Below are 20,660 nucleotides of genomic sequence, written 5' to 3' on the forward strand. Positions count from 1 at the left end.
AGTCATGTCTGGGGCGATCTGTCGCATCGTTCCTTCGGGATCCAAGGCTGCCAGGTATCTTGGTTTCAAGTTTGTGTCATCAACAGCTTGAAAGATGGGTAGTTTGGCCAGCAGCCTGCGCTCCTCGTCGTAAAGGTTCTCACCTTTGGCAAAGAAAGTCCGTAACGCGTCTTTAGCTTCAGGATTCAACGTATTGACCTTTGGGATCACTTTATTCGCTCCGACGACAAGCAGGAGCTTGAGAAGCCCTGATGGGGTACAGCGGTGAATGAACTCCTCAAGCTTCGTGTGGTTCAGGTAAGATGGCGCGTCCTCAAGCACTGTGGCGTCCACGTCACGGACAAGGTTCTTGATGACGTCAGGCATCGTCGTTTCGCCATATTTGGGACGGATCACCTTCGAGGGCTGTTCGAGTCGGACCAGACGAGTCTCGTTCATTACGGGAAGAATAGGAAGGCCGACGAAGGGACTGAGACTGGGAAAGTGATCTCGTAGGTAACGCCACAGCTGGGCTAACCATTCCACGGAAGGCTGCTGCGAACGCGCGGGGTGCAATGTCACATGACTTACCTGCAACCAATCAGGTGGCAGTGCGTCTCTCAGGTGAGTGGCAACATGCTGCGGGGTGAGATGGCGTAGTCGGAGGCAGGACTGGCCGGTGCGGGCTGGTAGGAGGAAAATTCAAAGTGAACATTTTTTTCTCCTTTTGGCCCCATGGCATGGAGACACAGATTGATAGTAATAAGAAGGTAAGGATAACTCACATTGGATGTATCTTTGTCTTACCTGGCTGATGTTGCTCACTACAAGCCGATCGCATAAATGAGAGAAATCCTGCTCACCAGCTACAATCCTTAGTATACTCTAAGAGTCAATACCTGTAACGTTCGAGTACGTACCTTTTTCTTCTGCCTCTGTCGCAGCCATCTGCAGATGATGTAGAGTAGGTTTGTTGATGTCCGTGTCCAGGAAACGCCCCTCGAGACCCGGAAGAAGGGTTCTGGGATGCTGTTCAGATTCTATGAAGATCGTTTTGTCGTATTTTGAGAACGTTGTGAATGTCTTGTCGGCCAATGGAAGGAGTTCGATCCCTTCCATTGCGTCATAGTTCTTGTCATCAAGCGCGTACTGTAGCCAGGCCAGTTTGTCTTCTCTGGAGCCATTTTGCACGCCCGTTCTCTTCATGGTTGTCCTCAGCAGCTCTGGGGTGACTTCGTTGAGACCGGAGCCGGAGAACGTGTCGTCGATTGCCTGCATGACGTGTTTTGGCAGCGTCACCACATCTAGTCCGGCACCGACCAGGTACTCCAGAACTGCAGTTGGAACAGACGTCCTGTTGAAGACTGCATCTCTCGGAGTGATCCACTTCTCACCATTTGCTGGTGTCCACACAACCTTCTGAGTGAAAACGTCGTCAAAGAACGGATTGAGAGCTCTATCCCAGTGCTGAGCCGTGCGGTGCTTGTCTGGGAGCGCCGCGTAGAGGGCGTCTTTCTTACAGTACTGCGTGGCGTCGATGATGAGGCGGGCGTCGGTGATGAGGCGGGCGTAGGCAGAGGGCAGGATCTCCCGTACGAGAATCTCGTTCCACCTGAACAGGAGAAAGGAAAGGCTCTGTTTTTTTCTGTATTAAAGACGGTACGAATGCACATCTAACAACCTGTGAGCGATGCATAATGCAAGTTGCAAAGTTGTAGAGAAAGTGTCTTAAATACTCTTTTCTACGTTGAAAAGACTAACTAAAATTCAGTTCAAAATTCGTGCCTTATGAATGAGTGAGTGAGTGCCTTATTACAAGGAGTAATAATACCGCAATTTCACGGAGGTAATAACGAGAAATCCTACCTTGCTGCAGAGTCGCTCTTCTGGTCCGTCCCTGTCCACTTCAGACTCCTCCTGTTGTCGCTGACGCCGAAGAAGCCGTGCACGTGGACAGGCAGGCCGGTGGACTCGTGTCCTTCAGGCAGCGGCAGGCAGCAGAACGTCCGCCCGTCAACCTTCCCATCCCCGAACAGCGGCATCGCCACTCCTACCCACGGGAGCAAGCTGAGCTCTTCAGACAGCTTCTTTGCCTCTTCTGAGATCCCCCGTCCCTTCACGTAGGTTGTGACCAGCCATTTTCGGGGAGGCAGACCATCTACCGCCATTGAGAACTGGCAGGTGCTGACGACTGTCTCCCGATTGTCTATCGGTACTGACAGGGATTTTTTCACGACAGCTGTGAAACGGGTTTCCCTTTCTTGTTGAGACTGGCTGCTCATGGAAACGCGGTAGTCGCTGTGGCCTGACTCTTCTCTGGTCATCAGTTTGATAGACCGTACGTGATGCAGGAACAGCAGGACAATGTCGCCATCTGACTTGAAGGAGTCAAACAAGTCCACGACTTTCTGATAGTCATAGACAGTCTTGGACAGTCTTGACGGCGTCTGTCTCAAGGGAAATCGGAAGATCGTCCCCTTGAAGAATCCGGTCTTGAAGGGATCTTCGGCACCTTTGAAGAGGTTTTTGAGAAGAGAGAACTGGTCTTCTAGGTTCTTAATCTCCTCATCATCTTTCTGTAGGTGCCAGATACAGCCGCTCTGCCGAACGCCGTCTATGAGGAAGATGTCCTCGTGTGGATCAAGGATGGCGACGTGATGTCCGCTCACGATCATCGGGAGATCTAGAGATATAGCAAGACGTCTTAGAATTTCGGGAAAAGGCCAATCTATGGACACTGTCACTTGTCTGCGTGTCACCATCGCATTTTTGTAATACTCAGCCGTAAGCACGAACTTCTGAATTTTTCGATTACTTTGACTATTAAATGCGTGTGAGGTGCGTAACCTTGTTTTCTTGATGTGAATAGCCAATATTTGACCTTCACCTCCACCTTGCGAACTACCGACATACCAAACATCATCACGTTCTATAAAAGTCTGATTTCGAGCATGCGGGAAAACACACACACACACATACACACACACACACACAAACAAGGGCGAGCGCGCGTGTCCCCCACAAACACATAGCGTACTAATACCGCGCTACGGGCACGATGAACTGGGTAACACTGTGCTGGCCCAAACCTATGGTGCAATAGTATACCTGTGTACATAAAACTTACAAACTTGTAATGAAACAAAATATGCCAATAAGCAGGTGCAAGGGGATTGTTACAGAGCCTCATGGCGCCACTGTGAAATGTACTTCAGACTCTATTGTCAACATTTTGTCCAAATTTCTCACTCCCATGTACATGTAGGCTTTTCTACATAAAGATAGGAATCAGAATCATATTAATGCGCAGTGCTACTATCCGCCCATGTTACACACTCACGAATTTGGCCCCCCAAACACTAGCGGAACGACCCCCACCTCCCCAACCATGGTTAGGAGTAGGTCGTGAGCAAGGTCATCTGGGTCGACTGGTGTCTGCAAGGTTTGCTACTGTTCACCTGCGCGAGCCGAATGTTTCAAAATGTTTCAAACATTCGGGTTAGATCATGTTTGGTTGGCTGTTGTTTGGGAGAAAATCGTGGTCAGGGGTCAAAATGACCGTCAAATTTGACTCATATTTGACTCGAATTCGATTCGAATAGATAGGTAGGCGTTGCATGGTCTACACCTAGGCAGACTGTTCCCACACTTCAGACAACCTTGGTTGGCTGGTGTTCGGGGGGAAAGTTCTGAATGTGTGACAAGGACTTAACAACGTGATCTGCTCTCGAGAAATTCATTTGTCAGCACCCATTCAGCCGCCACGCCACGTCGAGAGTTCGAGGCAGTTTTATTTTCCTTCCGCGAAAGAAAGTAGTCCGTTCCATGATTTCGGGGGCCGACACGCCTTACCTGAAAGCTTGTAGCTGAGGTCTGCAACCATTTATCTTCCTAACTTTAACTTATTGGTAATGTGTAAGCTTCATTTGTTACTCCTATACATTTTTGAAGCAATGGCATACCGTGATCCTTTCAAAAATTTGACCCGAAAGCAGGTAATTTTCGTGCAATTCCGCTTCTCATTTCTAACTTGTTGTAGATTCTGATCCAACAGGAAATCTAGTGTGTATGAAAGAGAAAAGATTCTACTTTGTGTTGATATATAACTTATTATAGATTTCGAGGGCGACATGCAGATGCCCCCAAACCGCGCGAGGTCATGTCATAATTTTGATTCCAGAATAGAACGCGCCCGGCTTGACATTTTTAGTTATCACCTACGCTGGACAGGTCCTCACACCGTAGAACGCAAAGTTTCATGTGGAATTATGTTAACAATGGTCTCCCGTGTATGGATTCCGAGTTTCAAGTCAATTCACGAACCCGAAGTGATATAAATCTGACCTTAAGATTTATGATTGACTCTCACGGCGAACCGCGCGCCGTTTTGAGACAATTTTGCGTTCTATAACCCCCGGGAGTCGGGACCTCTTACTACAAAGCCTGCTGCTTGAATTTATAACTATGTATCTTCATTATTTCATTGTATCTGTGAATATTAAGCTTCCTATGTTACTCCTAGTGACTTTTTAAAACGATTGTTAACCTCTACTCGTTTGAGAATATGACCTAAAACCACTTGATTTTGGTGGAAATTCCTCCGGTGTTTTTACCTTATTTCTGTTTTCAAAACAAAAATAAATATAGTGCGTAAAATAGCCTCAAGTCTCTACTTTCTGTCTGTATATAATTTGTTATCAATTTTGAGGGCGCAATGAGCTTCCTTCGTAATCGCGCGAGGCCACCTCATCGGAGGCATCGTTTTCGTTCCAAAAACAGCGCAGGTTTCAAGCGCGTTCCATAAAGCAGACGCCAGACCCGCACTGTTGTATTTTAGTAATAATACCCGCAAGAGTAAGAAAGCATTTTCTGATTCAGTTCGTACTTACGTAGTTTGTGTCTGTAGGCATCCTTTGACAATATTGAGAAGGTACATTAGTACCGCAACTTATGCTAAAACGCCGGTTGCACTAGAATCAACTAAACCAACGCTTTAGAACTTTTGGCGTAAAATGGCCGACGACGTGGCCCCGGTAGATATGAATATACAAGCATTTCCAGATTTTGATCCAACAAGATTTTCTCAAGAGACATAGTCGAAGATTCAATGAATCTTACTCAATAGTCATATAAGACAGAATCGAGGGCGACATGCAAATGCCCCCAATGTGAATTACGTCGAAAATTTAGCTCAGTTCGGCACCGCCATTTTGACGATTTCACTGTTTAGCAAATATGACCATTTATCTAACAAAATACATTATAAAACCCTCCAAAAATTGATCATGTCAAGAGTACATGGCATTCCCGTCTGGTTCATGTAACGCAACGTAGGTAATAATGCCGCCAACCAGGCTCAACTCAGCTGTGAAAGTCGGATGAAATTTCATCCAACTGCCGCGCGAAAAGAGTTTCCTTAGCAACGGCGTTGCTAGGGATCGCGGATCGATTCGAACTGCAAATAAAAACGGTTCGAAACGCGTTCGATTTAGTACGTGGCGTGACGGCTGCATTGGTCTCAGAAAAGCATGGATGGAACTACATTCCGGTATTCTGTATGCTGTGCGCGTATTCTTTTCCAACAATTCAACATTGACCAAACACACACACACACATTATCCAGGATTTGATTATACTACTGCTGTTGTCCCTGCCACAGGGGTAGGCAGCAGTCGGCTAGTAGTACTGGTCTTCACACCGCTCCTCCAGGCAGCCCTGTCCAGTGGGTTAACACCGGCAAGGCCGCGCTCTCTAATGTCTTTCTTCACACACTCTGTCCATCAAATTGGGTCTTACCTGTAAGATGGTACACAGAGTTGAATCCCAGCCCAAATCGTCCTATCTTCATGGGGTCGCCCTTCTTCACGCTCCTGGCTGTATTCTGGATGTTGTTCCAGTCCTGCTCGGTGAAGCAGGCGTCGTTGTAGGCGCACAGGGCCGGGCCCTGGTACGGCGCCAGTTTGGGAGAGTGGAGTGTCCGGGTGCCGTATTGGGTCCTGTCGTACAGAAACCGCACCTCGCTGGCTTGAGGTACGGCATCCTCGGCGTTCTGTATCAACTCCTGGTAGATAGGAAGGAACATGTTTAATGATAATGAACGTTCATCTGCGTTGGTAGTTACATGTTTAAAGTTAAAACTTTTGGTCCAACACAAAAAATTTTCTCACCTAGAGCTTTCGACCAGTCACACTTCAAAGAAGCCACGTGACAAGCTTCACTGGGTCACTCTACTGAGGAAGAAGTCACGTGACAAGCTTCACTGGGTCACTCTACTGAGGAAGAAGTCACGTGACAAGCTTCACTGGGTCACTCTACTGAGGAAGACCAGAGTGACTGGTTGAAAGCTCTAGGTGAGAGAATTTTTTTTGTTGGACCAAAAAACTTTAAACATGTTTCATGATCATATATCATGCATATTCTATCTATTTACTATCCACATAGATGGGACCCCGGAAACAAGTATACATACATACATGTAATACATCTGGTAAACGATGTGAGAGGGGTGAAAGAGGCATCAGGGCCCATCACCCATCACTCAACCACGACGGGGGTAGACATCGTTTACCAGATGTCTGCCATCGTTTGACCCAGTGTGACGTCACTCTTCAGAAAAGCCACGTGACAGGTCTCACTAGGTAATTCTACTGAGGAAGACCATAGTTACTGACCGAAAGCTTTAGGGGAGAACAATTCTCTTGTGTTGGAACAAAAGTTTCTACTCCAAACATGCAACACAGAATAACTTTCATGATAGTTAACACTTCCATGTTTTTTGCCACAAAAGACCACCTAAATTTACTGCGTTCCATTGAATTTATATCTAAAATCAATTTATTCAGTGAATAAGAATAAATGATGAAAAAATGACCATTGTTTTAAAATATCTGTAATTTTTAAAAGGAAACTCGGCGGAAGCTATCGTTGTGTATCGTTGTAACTTGACAATAAGTTTTGGCTAGACAACAGTTATATCATACGGCAACAACATTCTGGTAACTATCCAAGTAATCTCCAGATTAATTGCAACTGGGTAAAACATATATTACATTTGTATTTCACAAAACGCAATACGATTGGACAAACGTAAAAGCGATGCCATCTTCAGGCATAGCATTGAGATAGAGAGCTGTTTTGTTCATTGTTTCTCAAAAGCACAACCCAACATATTCAATTCATATATCCGTAGTCAATGTCCATATCCCTTCTGGGCCAAATATCTGACTTGTATGAAATGTAATGTAACATGATGTTGTTTTTTTTTGCTCACCTTCAGAATCTGTCCCCCGTCTGGATACCTGTTGAGAATATCCTGCAGATATTCGACCAGCGGCGGGGTCGACTGGCCAAATTTGTGTCCTGTAGAGAGGAAGATCAGTGTATCATCAGGTAAAATGTGTGCATAGCGAGTTTTGTGTGATACCAATACAATACGATGGACTTATGTTCACGGTGGTAAAATCTGGGCTGCAAAGTTCCCACATGTCATAGAACCCGAACTGTGTTCGATCGTGTTCGATCTGGGGAAATCGAATCGAACCGCGTTCTATTTTGGGGTCACCTGCGGTCATTTACTATTAAGCGGCAAAACAAGCCTTTCTACCTCCGTGCATTGCAACAGATAAAAAACAACACTTTTCTATAGATACAAACAGTATCCTGGACAGTACATGTCCGCTATTATTTTTTGGTGGGTATGTAACATGTAGCGAAGCTACTGTCGTATCCTTGAGTGACCTTGAATACTGTAATGATCTTAGCCAGTATGAATAACACAATGCACACTTTCTGGCGATATGACATGTCTCCAAAACTCGTTCAAACCTGGAAACATGGAGAGTCAAACATACCCCATTTACGGCTCAAAATGACTGTAACGGTTGTCCCGAAAATCGTGTTTTAGGGATTTTTGAAAAATGGCCTCAATTTTGAATTATGGGTAATTTAGTGAGAAAAATGTCAAAAAATGCCATTTTTTCACCAATATGTCGACAAAAACTAGACTTAAAATCAGAAATTAAAAAATCCCTAAAACACGATTTTTTGTCTTATTCCTAGTCTGCGAAAAATATAAAAATCGGGGATCTGGGGTAATATACGTAGCCAGGTTTGAACGATGTTTGCCTAAAAACGTGATATGACTTGTGCTCGGAAACCCGAAAATAATCGTCTTTCTGAGCGAAATTTTAAAAAATCATTGATTTAACATATAAAGCTAACATTTGAGGGATGTTAAGACGATAACTTCATTTTAATTTGACGAAATTTACCCCTAAATATTATTTGTGTATTTTCAAATATTTTACGGGTAGTCCAAAACAGGCCAAAATAGCGTCTTGTAACCAGATACCTTTTCGAACGCGCATAGCAATGGGAAAGAACGCCGTAGTGACAGACCGCCGTGGTTGATCGACCTATGTACGGGCCGTGTGTGTTTGTGTATGTGCAGGTGTGTGTGTTAATGTGTTCATATGTGCATGTATGCGTGTGGGAGTGAGAGGGTGGTTGGTTGGTTGGTTGGTTGGTTGGTTGGTTGGTTGGTGTGTCCGTGTGTGTGTGTGTGTGTGTGTGTGTATGTGTGTGTGTGTGTGTGTGTGTATGTGTGTGTGTGTGTGTGTGTGTGTGTGTGTGTGTGTGTGTGTGTGTGTGTTTGCTTGCGCATGTGTTCTTGTGTGTATGCTTGTGTGTGTGTACGTGTGTTGTATTTGAAAACATTCTGAAAAAATCTGTAGGCTTGAATGCTTTTTTACAGATACAAGATATACGTTAAACATAAAGATGTAACTTACGGTTTGCCATGATGCAGAAGGTTCACAGCCGATCTCTTTACCGTCTCATCGTCAGTCAGCCAGTCTGGCGTCTGTTCAGGAAGCAGCGTACTACTACTGTGGCGGCGGGACAGGAAAGCATATTATTACGTAACTAGAGTTCCACGATCTCATACCTTCGCCAAATGATGTTACCCTTAAGCCTTGGCGAATGTTGACGATTTGCATTAATTATGCAAATTAGGCACCATTTGCATAAACACTAACTGCCAATGTTCTTCTTCACAATTACACATGCCACATGTTTGAATAATCATATCATGGAATGTAGCAGATTTAGAGCATTTCCTCATTAAAAAATGCTAATTAGCTGCTGATTTGCATAATTATCATTTTAATATGTCAAGCATTCTTTAAGGTACCCACATACCAAAAATCATGATCCATCGATCGGTTCTTGAGTTATCCCCCTTCGAATATTTTTCAACGAATGCGTCTGCAGTTCCAGAACAACGCGCTAAGGTGCCCAAACTCATGTCACTTCTTTCCCAGCCAAAGAGCTACCTACCATATGTCCAGATCACGAGATATCAAAACCGGAAGTTCAGCTGCAGTACCATACCAATTTGCTAGGGGGCCCAAAAACGGTTCCACGTCTCATGAAGACCTATCCACCTACCAAATATCAAGACAATCTATCTTAGCCTTCTTGAGTTATCGTGCTCACACGCACACACGCACGCACACACACACACACACACACACACACACACACACACACACAGACACACGAACGCCCCTGAAAACATAACCTTCTTGGCGAAGGTAACTACGTATACCCGGATACATCTGTTTGTGTGTTTGCTCTTACGGCCGTAGCCATGTTCACACGCAAGGTAAGTCAGGGACAGGGGGCTCTGGTAAGAAATTAGGTCTCGGAAAGGTACTAAAAAAGGTTGTTTCGTTTTCCGTCTTCAATTTCCTTCTATGTGCATGCCAGTTACCTTGTGAGGGCAAGTGGGAAATATAAGACAGAATCAGCGAGAAATTCAAAATAACAAGAATAAAACAAGGGATTATGGAAAAGTAATAATTGTTTCCTTTATGTACAGTGCAGTGCATCATATACAGATGATTAAATACACGAGAAGAATTTTAGGGTACGTGACTGTAAGATTCTGACAATGACAGTGTTCCTCTTTGTATTGTCCGATGACATTATTGAAATTCAAATTTGTGATCCAACAACAAGAAGTTAATAGGGACTAGCGCAGAAACTCATGCAATCCCCAGCTTTCTAAATTCCTCTCAATGTCATCTTCTAATTCCTGCTGGCTCCAGATTCTGTGACCTTCAAGTTCACACCATTTCCAATGTCTGACCTTTTGACCTCCTGTCATTCTGCCTGTCAACCTGCCAAAACCAAAGTGCTGCAAACCTACTCATGCATGGCCAGACAAACACACAAACGCACGGACGACAACCCACACAAAACAATACTCTTGGGGGGTGTCCCAGTGACTCGATTGGGGATGGGCGATACTTTGTACGATTCAGATGCGGAAATGAGTTTCATCATCTCTGTTTTTCTAGCGTGAGCCTTTGAAGGAACGAGTATGGGACCCGGCGTGGGTTAACGTTCATCGAGCGACTTCCGTCTCAGTACATGCTATTGCTATGGATAAATTTAATTTCATCCTAGAAGGTAATAACCCTTACGGGGTACAAATAGGTAAATATATGAAAGAATGTTTAGACCTCAGAACAAGTAGTATTAGTTGACCCATCTATTGTTTTGTACGTAGGTTAATTTCGGTGTACCCATGTATTTGTCTGTATATCTACATGCAGCTTTAGACCTAGCCTGGGTGGCAGACTGTTGTCAGGCCTAGTACACAATATAGGGCCAGCTCCAGGGCCAACATGCCTCCAAGGAAATTGCCCACCCCAGTTAGTTTCTCGGGAGTCTAACTTGAGCTTGCAGTGTACCAGGTCCTGACAACAGTCTGGCATCCAAGCCTACCGGAAGCTGGATAAATATAGAATGGCAGAAAGCTTTTTAGAGGCTTCGCTCCTTCCGGTCAAGTTTGTCGTAGGCGCGCAAACGAGAGCAATCTTAAGATAGCCGTTCAAAATTCTGTTTAAGATATCGTATTAGCGGTTGGTTCTGTCACAGCCTGTTTGAAAACCCTACAACATCTGATGAATGAGACGTCTCTCGTACGTAAGGTGACCCAAAGTCTGAACAGTACGACACTGATTGTACTAGTATGGTTACACGTGCCAACACTAGTGAATTCTTCCAAACCATACCTATTCAAATGCTGGTCCGCAATCAATGTAAGATGTTCCCTAGGACGCACGATTGTGGAGTCAGTTGCTTACCTTTACTAGCCGGCTTAGCTTCCGTATCCTGTAACATGCAGTGTTGTTGAACTGACATTTGGCATGCTAGGGTCACGTACGCGAGGTCAAAGGTCAATTATAACAGACTGGCACTCGCACCAAGTTGAAACGACCTGATGACTCATAAGAATAAGAGGTTATCAGTACTCTGTAAATAGCGTGTGAAAAATAAACACAAAAGAGCTTCACCCTCTGACCCGCGGAACAACAAAGGAAAGGCTTGTGACATTACGGAAGGCCGTACCAAAAGTGATGGGAGGGGTGTACGGGTATATCCAATGCTTTGTTGAAGTTGATTAGTTTAGCAGTCAGGTGTAAAAACGACATCCAGTCTACCTGCTCCTGTCAAAGTTTACACAATTTCCGTTTGAAAAAAAATAGTGTTTGGCATTGTGCGTTTTTTGAAGCTCTTTCTAGTCATATAAACGTCTTTATTAATGTAATTAATTAAAATTCAGCACAGCAGCTGCACAGTGTACCAAGTATGGCAATGAAGAACCGGACTTAAATCTGCTTTATGCTAAGACTACTCAAAAATGAACATTTTCTGGTACAAAGTTAATGTTAAATCAACCCACGCCAACTCCATTGCAAACACGTGTCATTCGGGTGGAGGTGCCAAAATATTGCACTATACGAGTGTGTTTATTCATAAAACTAACAAGGACTTGTAGCCATGGGCTAAACTGTGTTTTGTTGTCGCCTTGTACCGGCGGCCTGTCCTAGCCTCCTTCGCAGTCTTGTTGGGTGTCGGCGTTATTTTTTCTCTGAGCGACGCGAGTAATATGCGGCCGCGGGGGACGATTTGCTGCCGAGGGAGTTTTTGCCACGGAGAGAAGGTTTCCGTGGCAGCAAATCGTCCCTCGCGGCCGCATATTACTCGCGTCGCTCAGAGAAAAAATAACGCCGACGCCCAACAAGACTGCGAAGGAGGCTAGGCCTGTCCCCGGTGTCGCACGTCAGACTGCCTTTGTCTGGCTTCGGTCTTGCGTTACAATCGCCGATATCGACAAAGAAGTCACGAAGACTTGAGTGCCAAACACTACAAGGGTGTGTCAAAGACAGCGGGCCGTATCAATAGCTTTATTCTGTCTGTGTGTTACACTATCTCTCGCTAGCTGCCAGGCCAGGGCTGAAGGGACACCTCCAGCTTGTGACCATAACTTACAAATCTAACTCGAGTGAACCATTCCCATTCTCAGAAGTACCCATACGACCTATAAGTGTTCTTTATCACTTTAAAAATCGTCATGTACACACAGGCTACATGTGCAGAACCTCCCCCACCCCCCCACCCATCCCTCACTGCTTAATAATATACCGCTACTGACGATTCCCTGTTCCAACTGAACGTAACTGTTCCAATTCAACAATGTTGAATCCACCACTGCCGCTACATACAATCACGTACGTCTATGATAAGAGCGCTTCATACCTTGTCTGGACACCACCACCTACCCCCTCCCCCATTACGCACGATCACACAGGTGGTCCTACTAACAAGGCGACCGAAACTTGCCTCTCCCTCCGAAATGGCACCGAAACTTGCCCACTTGCTCCCAAAGCACACCCGCGTAACGCAGCAAATTATGAGAAATACAGGACTTTATTGACACAACAAAATGTTCAGGTGGAAGTCTCCACCGATCATAAGAGCTCGCACTCGCATGGCTGACAAACTGTTTGCGGACTGGGACCCTTATCTGTTGAACTGCCCTGTAGCAAGTTTGAACGGCTACAAGGGGAGCTTAAGATTCTACTGTGTAATAACTTGTCACTTAAACAACGTCAGACAATAGGACTGGTACAATTCAGTCAGGAATTGTGATGCTATGAATGTATAGTGGAAAATGAGTGAGTTCCTTTGTTGTATGTCATTTTGGATTATGTCTTTTTTTCTTGTAATGTATAACGTTTGTCAGTTATTTGTATTTTGTATGCCCAGCACTACATGAAAAAAAGGTTTTTAATGTAACCTGAGTGTATTTTGCTGGTAAAATAAATAAATGAAATGAAATGAAGTACAGCGACTTTCGTACGGTCTAAAGCTACATGTAGACATCCAGACAAATCCATGGGTACAACGAAATTAACCTACATGTACGTACAACACAATAGATGAGTCAACTAATACTACTTGTTCTAAGCTCTAAACATTCTTTGATGTATTAACCTATTTGTATACAGTAAGGGTTATCACCTAGGTTGAAATTGAATTCATCTATAGCATGAAATGTAACAAATTCTAGTTGAGCAAGCGGAGAGAAGGTTGAACAGCTTTGTTCGTTTATCGTTATATAGTGGACAATCCATAATAAAATGTTGTTCGTCTTCAATAGCATAGGGACAGAATGGACAAAACCTCTGGTCGCGGGGGATTTTTTTTACATCTTCATAATTCTATATTCCATGTATGGCCACAAATTTTCTCAATGTATGGCCACAAATTTTCTCAACGTATGGCAACAAATTTTCTCAATGTATGGCCACAAAATTCTCTCAATGTATGGCCACAAATTCTCTCAATGTATGGCCACAAATTCTCATCTTAAAAACCCTCGAAACCCTTGTCTCCGTCACGTTTTTTCTATCGCGCACTGCATGTATATCCCGGTCGTAAGATAAATAATTGGTCTTTGCACCGTGAAGGTGCATCCTACTTCACGTGATAAATCAAAGTCTACAACTACTTGTCATATGACCGACCGACCGATTGATTGATTGATTGATTGATTGACCGATTGATTGATTGACCGATTGATTGATTTTTCTTATATTCCAACATTTCATGACTAGACATGGTGACAGCACACTCAGGTTATATCTTATTTCATACCGCCACCAACGCAGAGGACAAATACAGGACAGGACAATACTCATTCTAACTTGAGTTATGTGACGAAAGTCGTGTAAAGTGCCTTTCCAAAGGCCACAGGATCTTTGGCATGTCAGGACTTGAATCCGGGACCTCATGGTTCCGAGCCGAGCATGCTGCCGCTACGCAACACGACCCCACCCGACAGAGGCTATAGATCTCAACAACCGTCAGAAACCCCGCAGCAATCAGGAAAATGCACGACGAGGTTGTTGCAGACAAATAACGGAGGCTACTAGCCTCCATAGCATGCCAAAAAAAACCTGGGGGTTTGGGGGGTCTTCAGGGTCTTTGGGACCTTTTATGTGCTATTTTCTGATTGCATAGATTCAACCTATTCAACATAGGTTGAATTACCCCCGTTTTTGTAGAACTGGGCTAATCAGAAAAAAGCCGAAGACCGCCAAACCCCCAGTTCTATAAGCCTGCTACAGAGGCTAGGACGCTACCACCACCACACCTCACCCTCCCCCTTTCCCTACACCGCACTGCGTATACACTGGCGATTTCGTAATTCAGCTGAAACTCTATGTACCCTTTTGTATCCACCACTAACGCTACATACAATCACAGAAGAGTGTTTCATACCTGGTATAGACACAGTTTTGTTCCCCCGACGACCACACAGCTGTACAGGCGGTCCTGCTGACGAGGCGAGGTCTGTAGGAAATGGCACCGAAACTTTCCACCCCCTCCTAAAGTACACCCGCGTGACGTCACCGAAACTGGCGAAACACGGCGTGATTGGTCAGCGGTGGGTGACGTCACGAAACAGTAACCGCCTGACTCGAGAGAGTGGGTCTTTTATGTAAATATCGAAACTGTCGTTAAAAGCTAAAATTAGAATCAAAGCACAGTTAAGTAAATTCGTCTCAGTTACTGACAATTGAATCAATAATGCTGGATAAATACGGAGCCTGAGTTGAAGTACTTTTTTTTCGCTCAACGAGTAACGGGGGGTGCCCTAATTCCGACCTATGTTCCATGCAAACGCACATACCTTTGGTAATAGTTTGTCTGACCAAAAATCAGCGCAACGTGAGATGTAATATTGACAGATAAAGATCACAACGATTAAAGCTGCACAGCTGTGTATTTCACTTCGGTATAGCGCCTTGCACCCAAGCGTAATGGTTCGCGAAACGCACGGCAGGTTTTTTGTCATTTTGCCGGTGGAACGTTCTATCGCAACAGGGGTGCCCTAATTCCGACCCAGTGTTTAACACAGGTCGATCTGAGAAGAGAGTTTAGAAATTATAATACACAAATTATGACTAAAACAATCTACAACTGTTTTTCTGTCCCAAACAAGTCCTCTTTTTACGATTACGCGAATTGCTCCAAAGCGGCTGTTTCAAAAGCAAAGCCTGCATTTTTGACACGCTCGTCAACCCCCGAACAAGCGTCGAATCCACACAGATTTTTCACTCGTCTGTTGTCGGAGTGTAGGAACTAAAACAAACTTTGTGAGATTACCGATATCAACACAAAAACATTGTCAATTCTTGTGGTTATTTTAGGCACGTGCTCCCATGCATAACGCCGCAACAAGGATTTTTCAAACTAGTTCGGTATTAGGGATGGGTCGGAATTAGGGCGCACCCCCCCGTTAACAGTTTATAAACGAGCAGAAAATTTACTTTCATATCGTTCTAATGTTACATAATGTACATAATGTACATAATGCAGATTTAGGAGTAGTAGTATGACTTGTTTTACACATGAGATTGTGGAGATTGCATTTCTTTTAAGAGTCACAGTGTCACAGTTAGAACATTTATTAGCAATAGTGATACCATTATGACTAACGACACTATAACAAGGTAGCTTGTATAATATCACATATACTTAACTTTGGTTATAAATGAATGAATTTATTGTACATGTACATTTTTTTTGCCGCAAGGGCTAAACACAATGTTGATAGTCATATACAAAACGCTTGACTATAGTTTATACGTATACTATTTTGTGAGAGTTTCTTTGTCCAAGCTACGAACCTTACTTGATATAAAACGTAGTCCCGAAGGAACGTTAGAACAGTAATATCTGTTAAAACAGAGAAACATAAAGTCCCTATGTTGACTATCAGCTGGCATTGATTGTAGTATATTGAGTCACTTGATGTCGATATAGTGATACATTTTTCTTGTTATGATTAATATCAACGTGGAATTATTCTACAACAACTGCCTTCATCAGAGAAGTCGTAGAAATAGCAGATATAACTACAGAGTACACGCTAGACATTCTTACCTCGAACGCTTTACGTTGAGGTGTCTGTGTGTGTGTGTGAGCATAATTGTTTACATGAATATGAGTTTTCAAATACATTATTAATAACTAGATAAATAAATACAATGTATTATTATCAAAGTCATCTCATCACAACTAAGGATTAGAAAATTTAAATATTCATATTGTCCGTATCAAGATACAAAGGCGTTATACACATTGTTATCAATCAGTATCATGTCTTATATATAGAAACGACGCCCAACACATTACTTGTCATTGACGAACTTTGACAAGTTTGATCTGTCACAGGCAACCCGATGAACCTTATAGACCGTTCCCGAAGCCACGCCCCCTTAGCAGCGCCCTTCGAGCAAGTCCTCTAATTGGCTGGGTAGCTAATTATGATTGACACATTACCCAGGGCCGGACTATGGTTCAGTTAAAGTTTCGCTGACCTGTTCCTTCGCAGGGTAAAGTTCCGTTGGACTTTGAGCATTATATATTGTCACCATTGCATCGGTTCATTTGAGCCCATACACCGGAGTGCAGTATAAGTCAATGAAACACATTTATATACTATTAGTTGATATTATTATAGTAGACTAATGCAAAGAATGAAATACAGAAAAATTAAATAACAGAGTAACTGGTTAACGTTATTCGATGTCAATAGAGAATACGATGTCAGTTGTACAATAGTAGGGCACCTGATATCGTTCAAATGTGTTTCGCGGTGAAACTTCGAATGGTCAAAGTTCATATGTTTCACAGTGAAAACACATTACTAAGGCCCATCTTACATCGTTTAAATGTGTTTTTTTTTCAGTAAAACCTAGACTGGTAAAGGTAATATTTGTTTCGCACTGAAACTTGGTAGTTTGTGGTGGTACCTCAAATTGCGTGCGTCTCATGGGTGTTGTTTCGCTGTTTCTTTTTCTTTTCTTTTTTTTTACGGTGTCGCTCAATGCAAGGCCAATTATTTTGGCCACTTCTGGCCACTTCTAGGCATAGAGCTAGAGGTACTAAAGTGAGTATAATGTAGTTATGTCAGGAGATGGCGGTGGACCTTTGTTTTGAAGTTTCATAGCGAAACTTCGCTGCTCAAAGTTCATTTGTTTCGCAGTGAAACTATGTTACTAAGGCTCACCTTTCATCGTTCAAATATTTCGCAGTGAAACCTCGATTGGCCAAATATTCATTGTTTCGCACCGAAACTTGGTAGTTTGTACTTCGAACTGAGTGCGCCTCGCGTGGGTTGATTGTTTTTGCAGCGAAATTTTGGCTGCTCAATGTTCATTTGTTTCGCAGCGAAACTTCGGCTGGAAAAAAGTTCATTTGCTCCACAGTGAAACCACATTGCTACCTCAGGCATCGACAAGTAAATTTTATAGAAGACATCGAAAAAAAACAAGATGACAAAAAACAACAGGATGCCTACCTGTAACAAAGCTACTAAAACAAGTCTTTTACTCCTGAACGTTTTGGTTGTTTTATTTTTTTTTTCAAAACCTGGCAAAAATCAATGCGTGCGTGGATGTCATCCATAAAATCTACTTACTATGGCCTCATCATCAATATCTAGTGGTTCCAGGCTAGTGAACATTCCCTAAGTTTCAAACCTAGATTGATAGTACTCATTTCTTATACCACAAGTCTCAAAAGACCCTGGAGGAAAAGGGAGGTTACAGAGAGCCCAGTTCCGTCCCGCGGTCGCCGGTACCACCAGCCAGTCCGTCCCGTCCGCGGACAGAGACGAAGGCGCTCCGGAAGCGGTCATACAGACAGGCGCAGAGAAGAGGCTTCAGGGCGGAGTTGAGGTACACCAGGCACTGTCCTACCTTTGATACACTGATCAACGCCATCGTGTCGTAACCCGACCCGTAACTAAAGCACAGATGAGCCACGTAAAACGGCAGGTACATCGCGACGAAGAGAGCAGCCATGATGATGATCAAGATGTCCGTACGCCTCCCGTCTTGGGGGCCCGCGGGACCTGTCGCCTGACGGCGGACGGCGATAATGACGATGCAGAAAGCCAGGAGCATCAGGGCGGGAAGGGCGTAGAAGAGCGCGAAGATCACCGTGTCGTACACATTGGGGTCCCAAGGCCACACGGTCCAGCAGACGAAAACGATTTCGCCATATGTTAGCAGACTCGTTACTGTAGCATGCACGATTGCGGGGATAGGAACGTGGATGGCGACGACCCAGGTGAAGAGGAGTGCGGTGTAAACGACCCATCGGGGACAGAGGGCGCGGAAAACCCGCTGGGTGGCCGCGTTCAGCACCAAGGACAGGACCCCCATGGGGACAGCAACGCTGCTGAAGTACGGAAAGTACACCGCCGCTTTGCAGCCGGACTCTCCCAGAGGAAACGACGGGAACGCCTGCCCGACAACCGCCAGCGGCGCGCTGATGCTGACCACGACGAGGTCGATGACGATGACATTTAGGATGAAGAGATCGGTGTTGCTCCATCCCCTTTTGTAGCCCATCAGTAGAGCTATCAGCATCACCGTGTTTCCGATAAACCCCAACACAGCGATGACGCTGATGACAACAACAGCCGGGGTGTCCGGAGACCCCTGATCAGCCTCCAGCTCAAAGGTCACGTTCGTGTGGAAAAAGCTGGGGTCAAGGTCAAATGAAGTGAGGTTCACAGATGGTATCTCCATCTTGCAAGCTTGGTTGTCCTTGAAGTGTCTGTAAAAGAAGACAGAAAGGTAAGAATACAAAAACTGTTCTTCGCCTTACAATTAATGTTTACATCTTTTTTATCAAAACAGAAATGAACACATACAGACAATTAGCCTCCTGTGCAGGCCCCGCGGCGGTGGGGAAGAGTTTTTAACGCGTTATTTTAATATAGCCGGTCATCCTACATAGCCGCTCATTCCGCTCCTACACAGGAGGCTACAGACAATATTGACAAGATAAAGAAGCACTCAAGTTACATCAGCGTCGGCATTCGTTAATAATAAATAATATATGTAATAAATAGATAGATAACTAGAAAGGCTGACATTTGCTTTGGAGCAAATACAGCAATGGCTTCACCACATTTTACGACGTGACAGGGAAAGAATGACAATGGAAAACAATGCTTTACATTGATATAACTATAGTATGAAGTAACATACAACTAAGACTACAACAGTTGGATAGCTATCCCCTACATTATTGGTTAGGATTTTTAATTGCATAATGCAAACTATTGATTTTCAAGATAAAAAGAAGCATTCATGCCCCGCATTCCAATGCTGGAGCAGGAAAGCTTAAAATACCTACCAAAACACTTGAATACAGACATACTGTCAGTATGGCATGGCTCTGTGCAGGTATAAATGAAGGTAAGCCAGTTAAATCCCAACAGCCAATCAGCAAGGAGAATAGAGGAAAGCTGCATGCCTATTGGTTGATGCCCTGCATGCCATTGTGAGGACTCATGCCCAAATGTGGTAAACACTGCACACTTACACAGTAATACATTAGCTATTATACAGACAAAAAAACTCAAATAAAACCATTCTAAAAGCCTGTATCACAAAAATTAAAAAACGCCTGGGGGTATTTGCCTACTGTACCTCCATACCAAATTTCAGGTCCTTAGGCCCCAAAATGAAGAAGCTGAATCCATTTAAACTAGAAAGGCCAATATTTGCTTTGGAGCAAATACAGCGATGGGTTCACCACATTTTACCACATGGCAGGAAAAGAATGAGAAACACAAGGGAAAACAATGATTTACATTGATATAACTATAATATGAAGTAACATACAACTAAAACAACAGTTGGATAGCTATTCCCTACTTTATTGGTTAGGATTTTTAATTGCATAATGCAAACTGTTGATTTTCAAAATAAAAAAAAACGTTCATGCCCCGCATTCCAATGCTGGAGCAGGAAAGCTTGAAATACCTACCAAAACACTTGAATACAGACATACTGTCAGTATGGAAATGATCTGTGCAGGTGTTAATCAAGTTAAATCCCAACAGCCAATCAGCAAGAAATGCTCTGTGCAGGTGGAAATGCTCTGTGCAGGTGTTAATCAAGTTAAATCCCAACAGCCAATCAGCAAGAAGTATAGAGGAAAGCTGCATGCCTATTGGTTGATGCCCTGCATTCCATTGTGATGACTCATGCCCAGACGTGGTAAACACGGCACACTAAGACAGTAATACATTTGCTATAACACAGCCAAAAAAACTCAAATAAAACCATTCTAAAAGCCTGTATCACAAAAATTTAAAAAACGCCTAGGGGTATTTGCCCACTGTACCTCCATACCAAATTTCAGGACCTTAGGCCCTAAAATGAAGAAGCTGAATCCATTTAAAAAATGGCAGGAGAAGAAGGAGAAGGAGGAGAAGAAACATCAGAAAAAGCAAT

The 20,660-nt window shown here is 43.8% G+C and overlaps 2 protein-coding genes across 2 annotated transcripts in view; both read right to left on the bottom strand.

Moving 5' to 3' along the window:
* The window catches only part of LOC109484409 (sacsin-like), a 21,232-nt gene extending 12,454 nt beyond the window's left edge, over positions 1-8,778 (bottom strand). The window contains exons 1-6 of the mRNA XM_019787657.1: positions 8,769-8,778; positions 7,250-7,419; positions 5,776-6,040; positions 1,846-2,662; positions 900-1,591; positions 1-665 (exon numbers count right to left, since the gene is read on the bottom strand). The exon at positions 1-665 is cut by the window's left edge and continues 12,454 nt beyond it. Coding sequence (XP_019643216.1) covers positions 1-665; positions 900-1,591; positions 1,846-2,662; positions 5,776-6,040; positions 7,250-7,419; positions 8,769-8,778 — 2,619 coding nt within the window. The remainder of the gene's footprint in view (positions 666-899; positions 1,592-1,845; positions 2,663-5,775; positions 6,041-7,249; positions 7,420-8,768) is intronic.
* Positions 8,779-17,948: 9,170 nt separating this feature from the next.
* LOC109484410 (neuropeptide FF receptor 1-like) lies at positions 17,949-18,779 on the bottom strand. The gene has a single exon (XM_019787658.1). The coding sequence runs from the start codon at positions 18,777-18,779 to the stop codon at positions 17,949-17,951; it is 831 nt and encodes a 276-aa protein (XP_019643217.1).
* Positions 18,780-20,660: the final 1,881 nt, after the last annotated feature.

The sequence above is a fragment of the Branchiostoma belcheri genome, unplaced genomic scaffold (assembly GCF_001625305.1).
Source record: "Branchiostoma belcheri isolate BF01 breed outbred unplaced genomic scaffold, Haploidv18h27 scaffold7, whole genome shotgun sequence".
Classification (NCBI taxonomy): Eukaryota; Metazoa; Chordata; class Leptocardii; order Amphioxiformes; family Branchiostomatidae; genus Branchiostoma; species Branchiostoma belcheri.

Coding starts and splice junctions, on each gene's coding strand:
- LOC109484410 (XM_019787658.1), bottom strand. CDS start 18,779: ATGCTGATAGCTCTACTGATGGGCTACAAAAGGGGATGGAGCAACACC.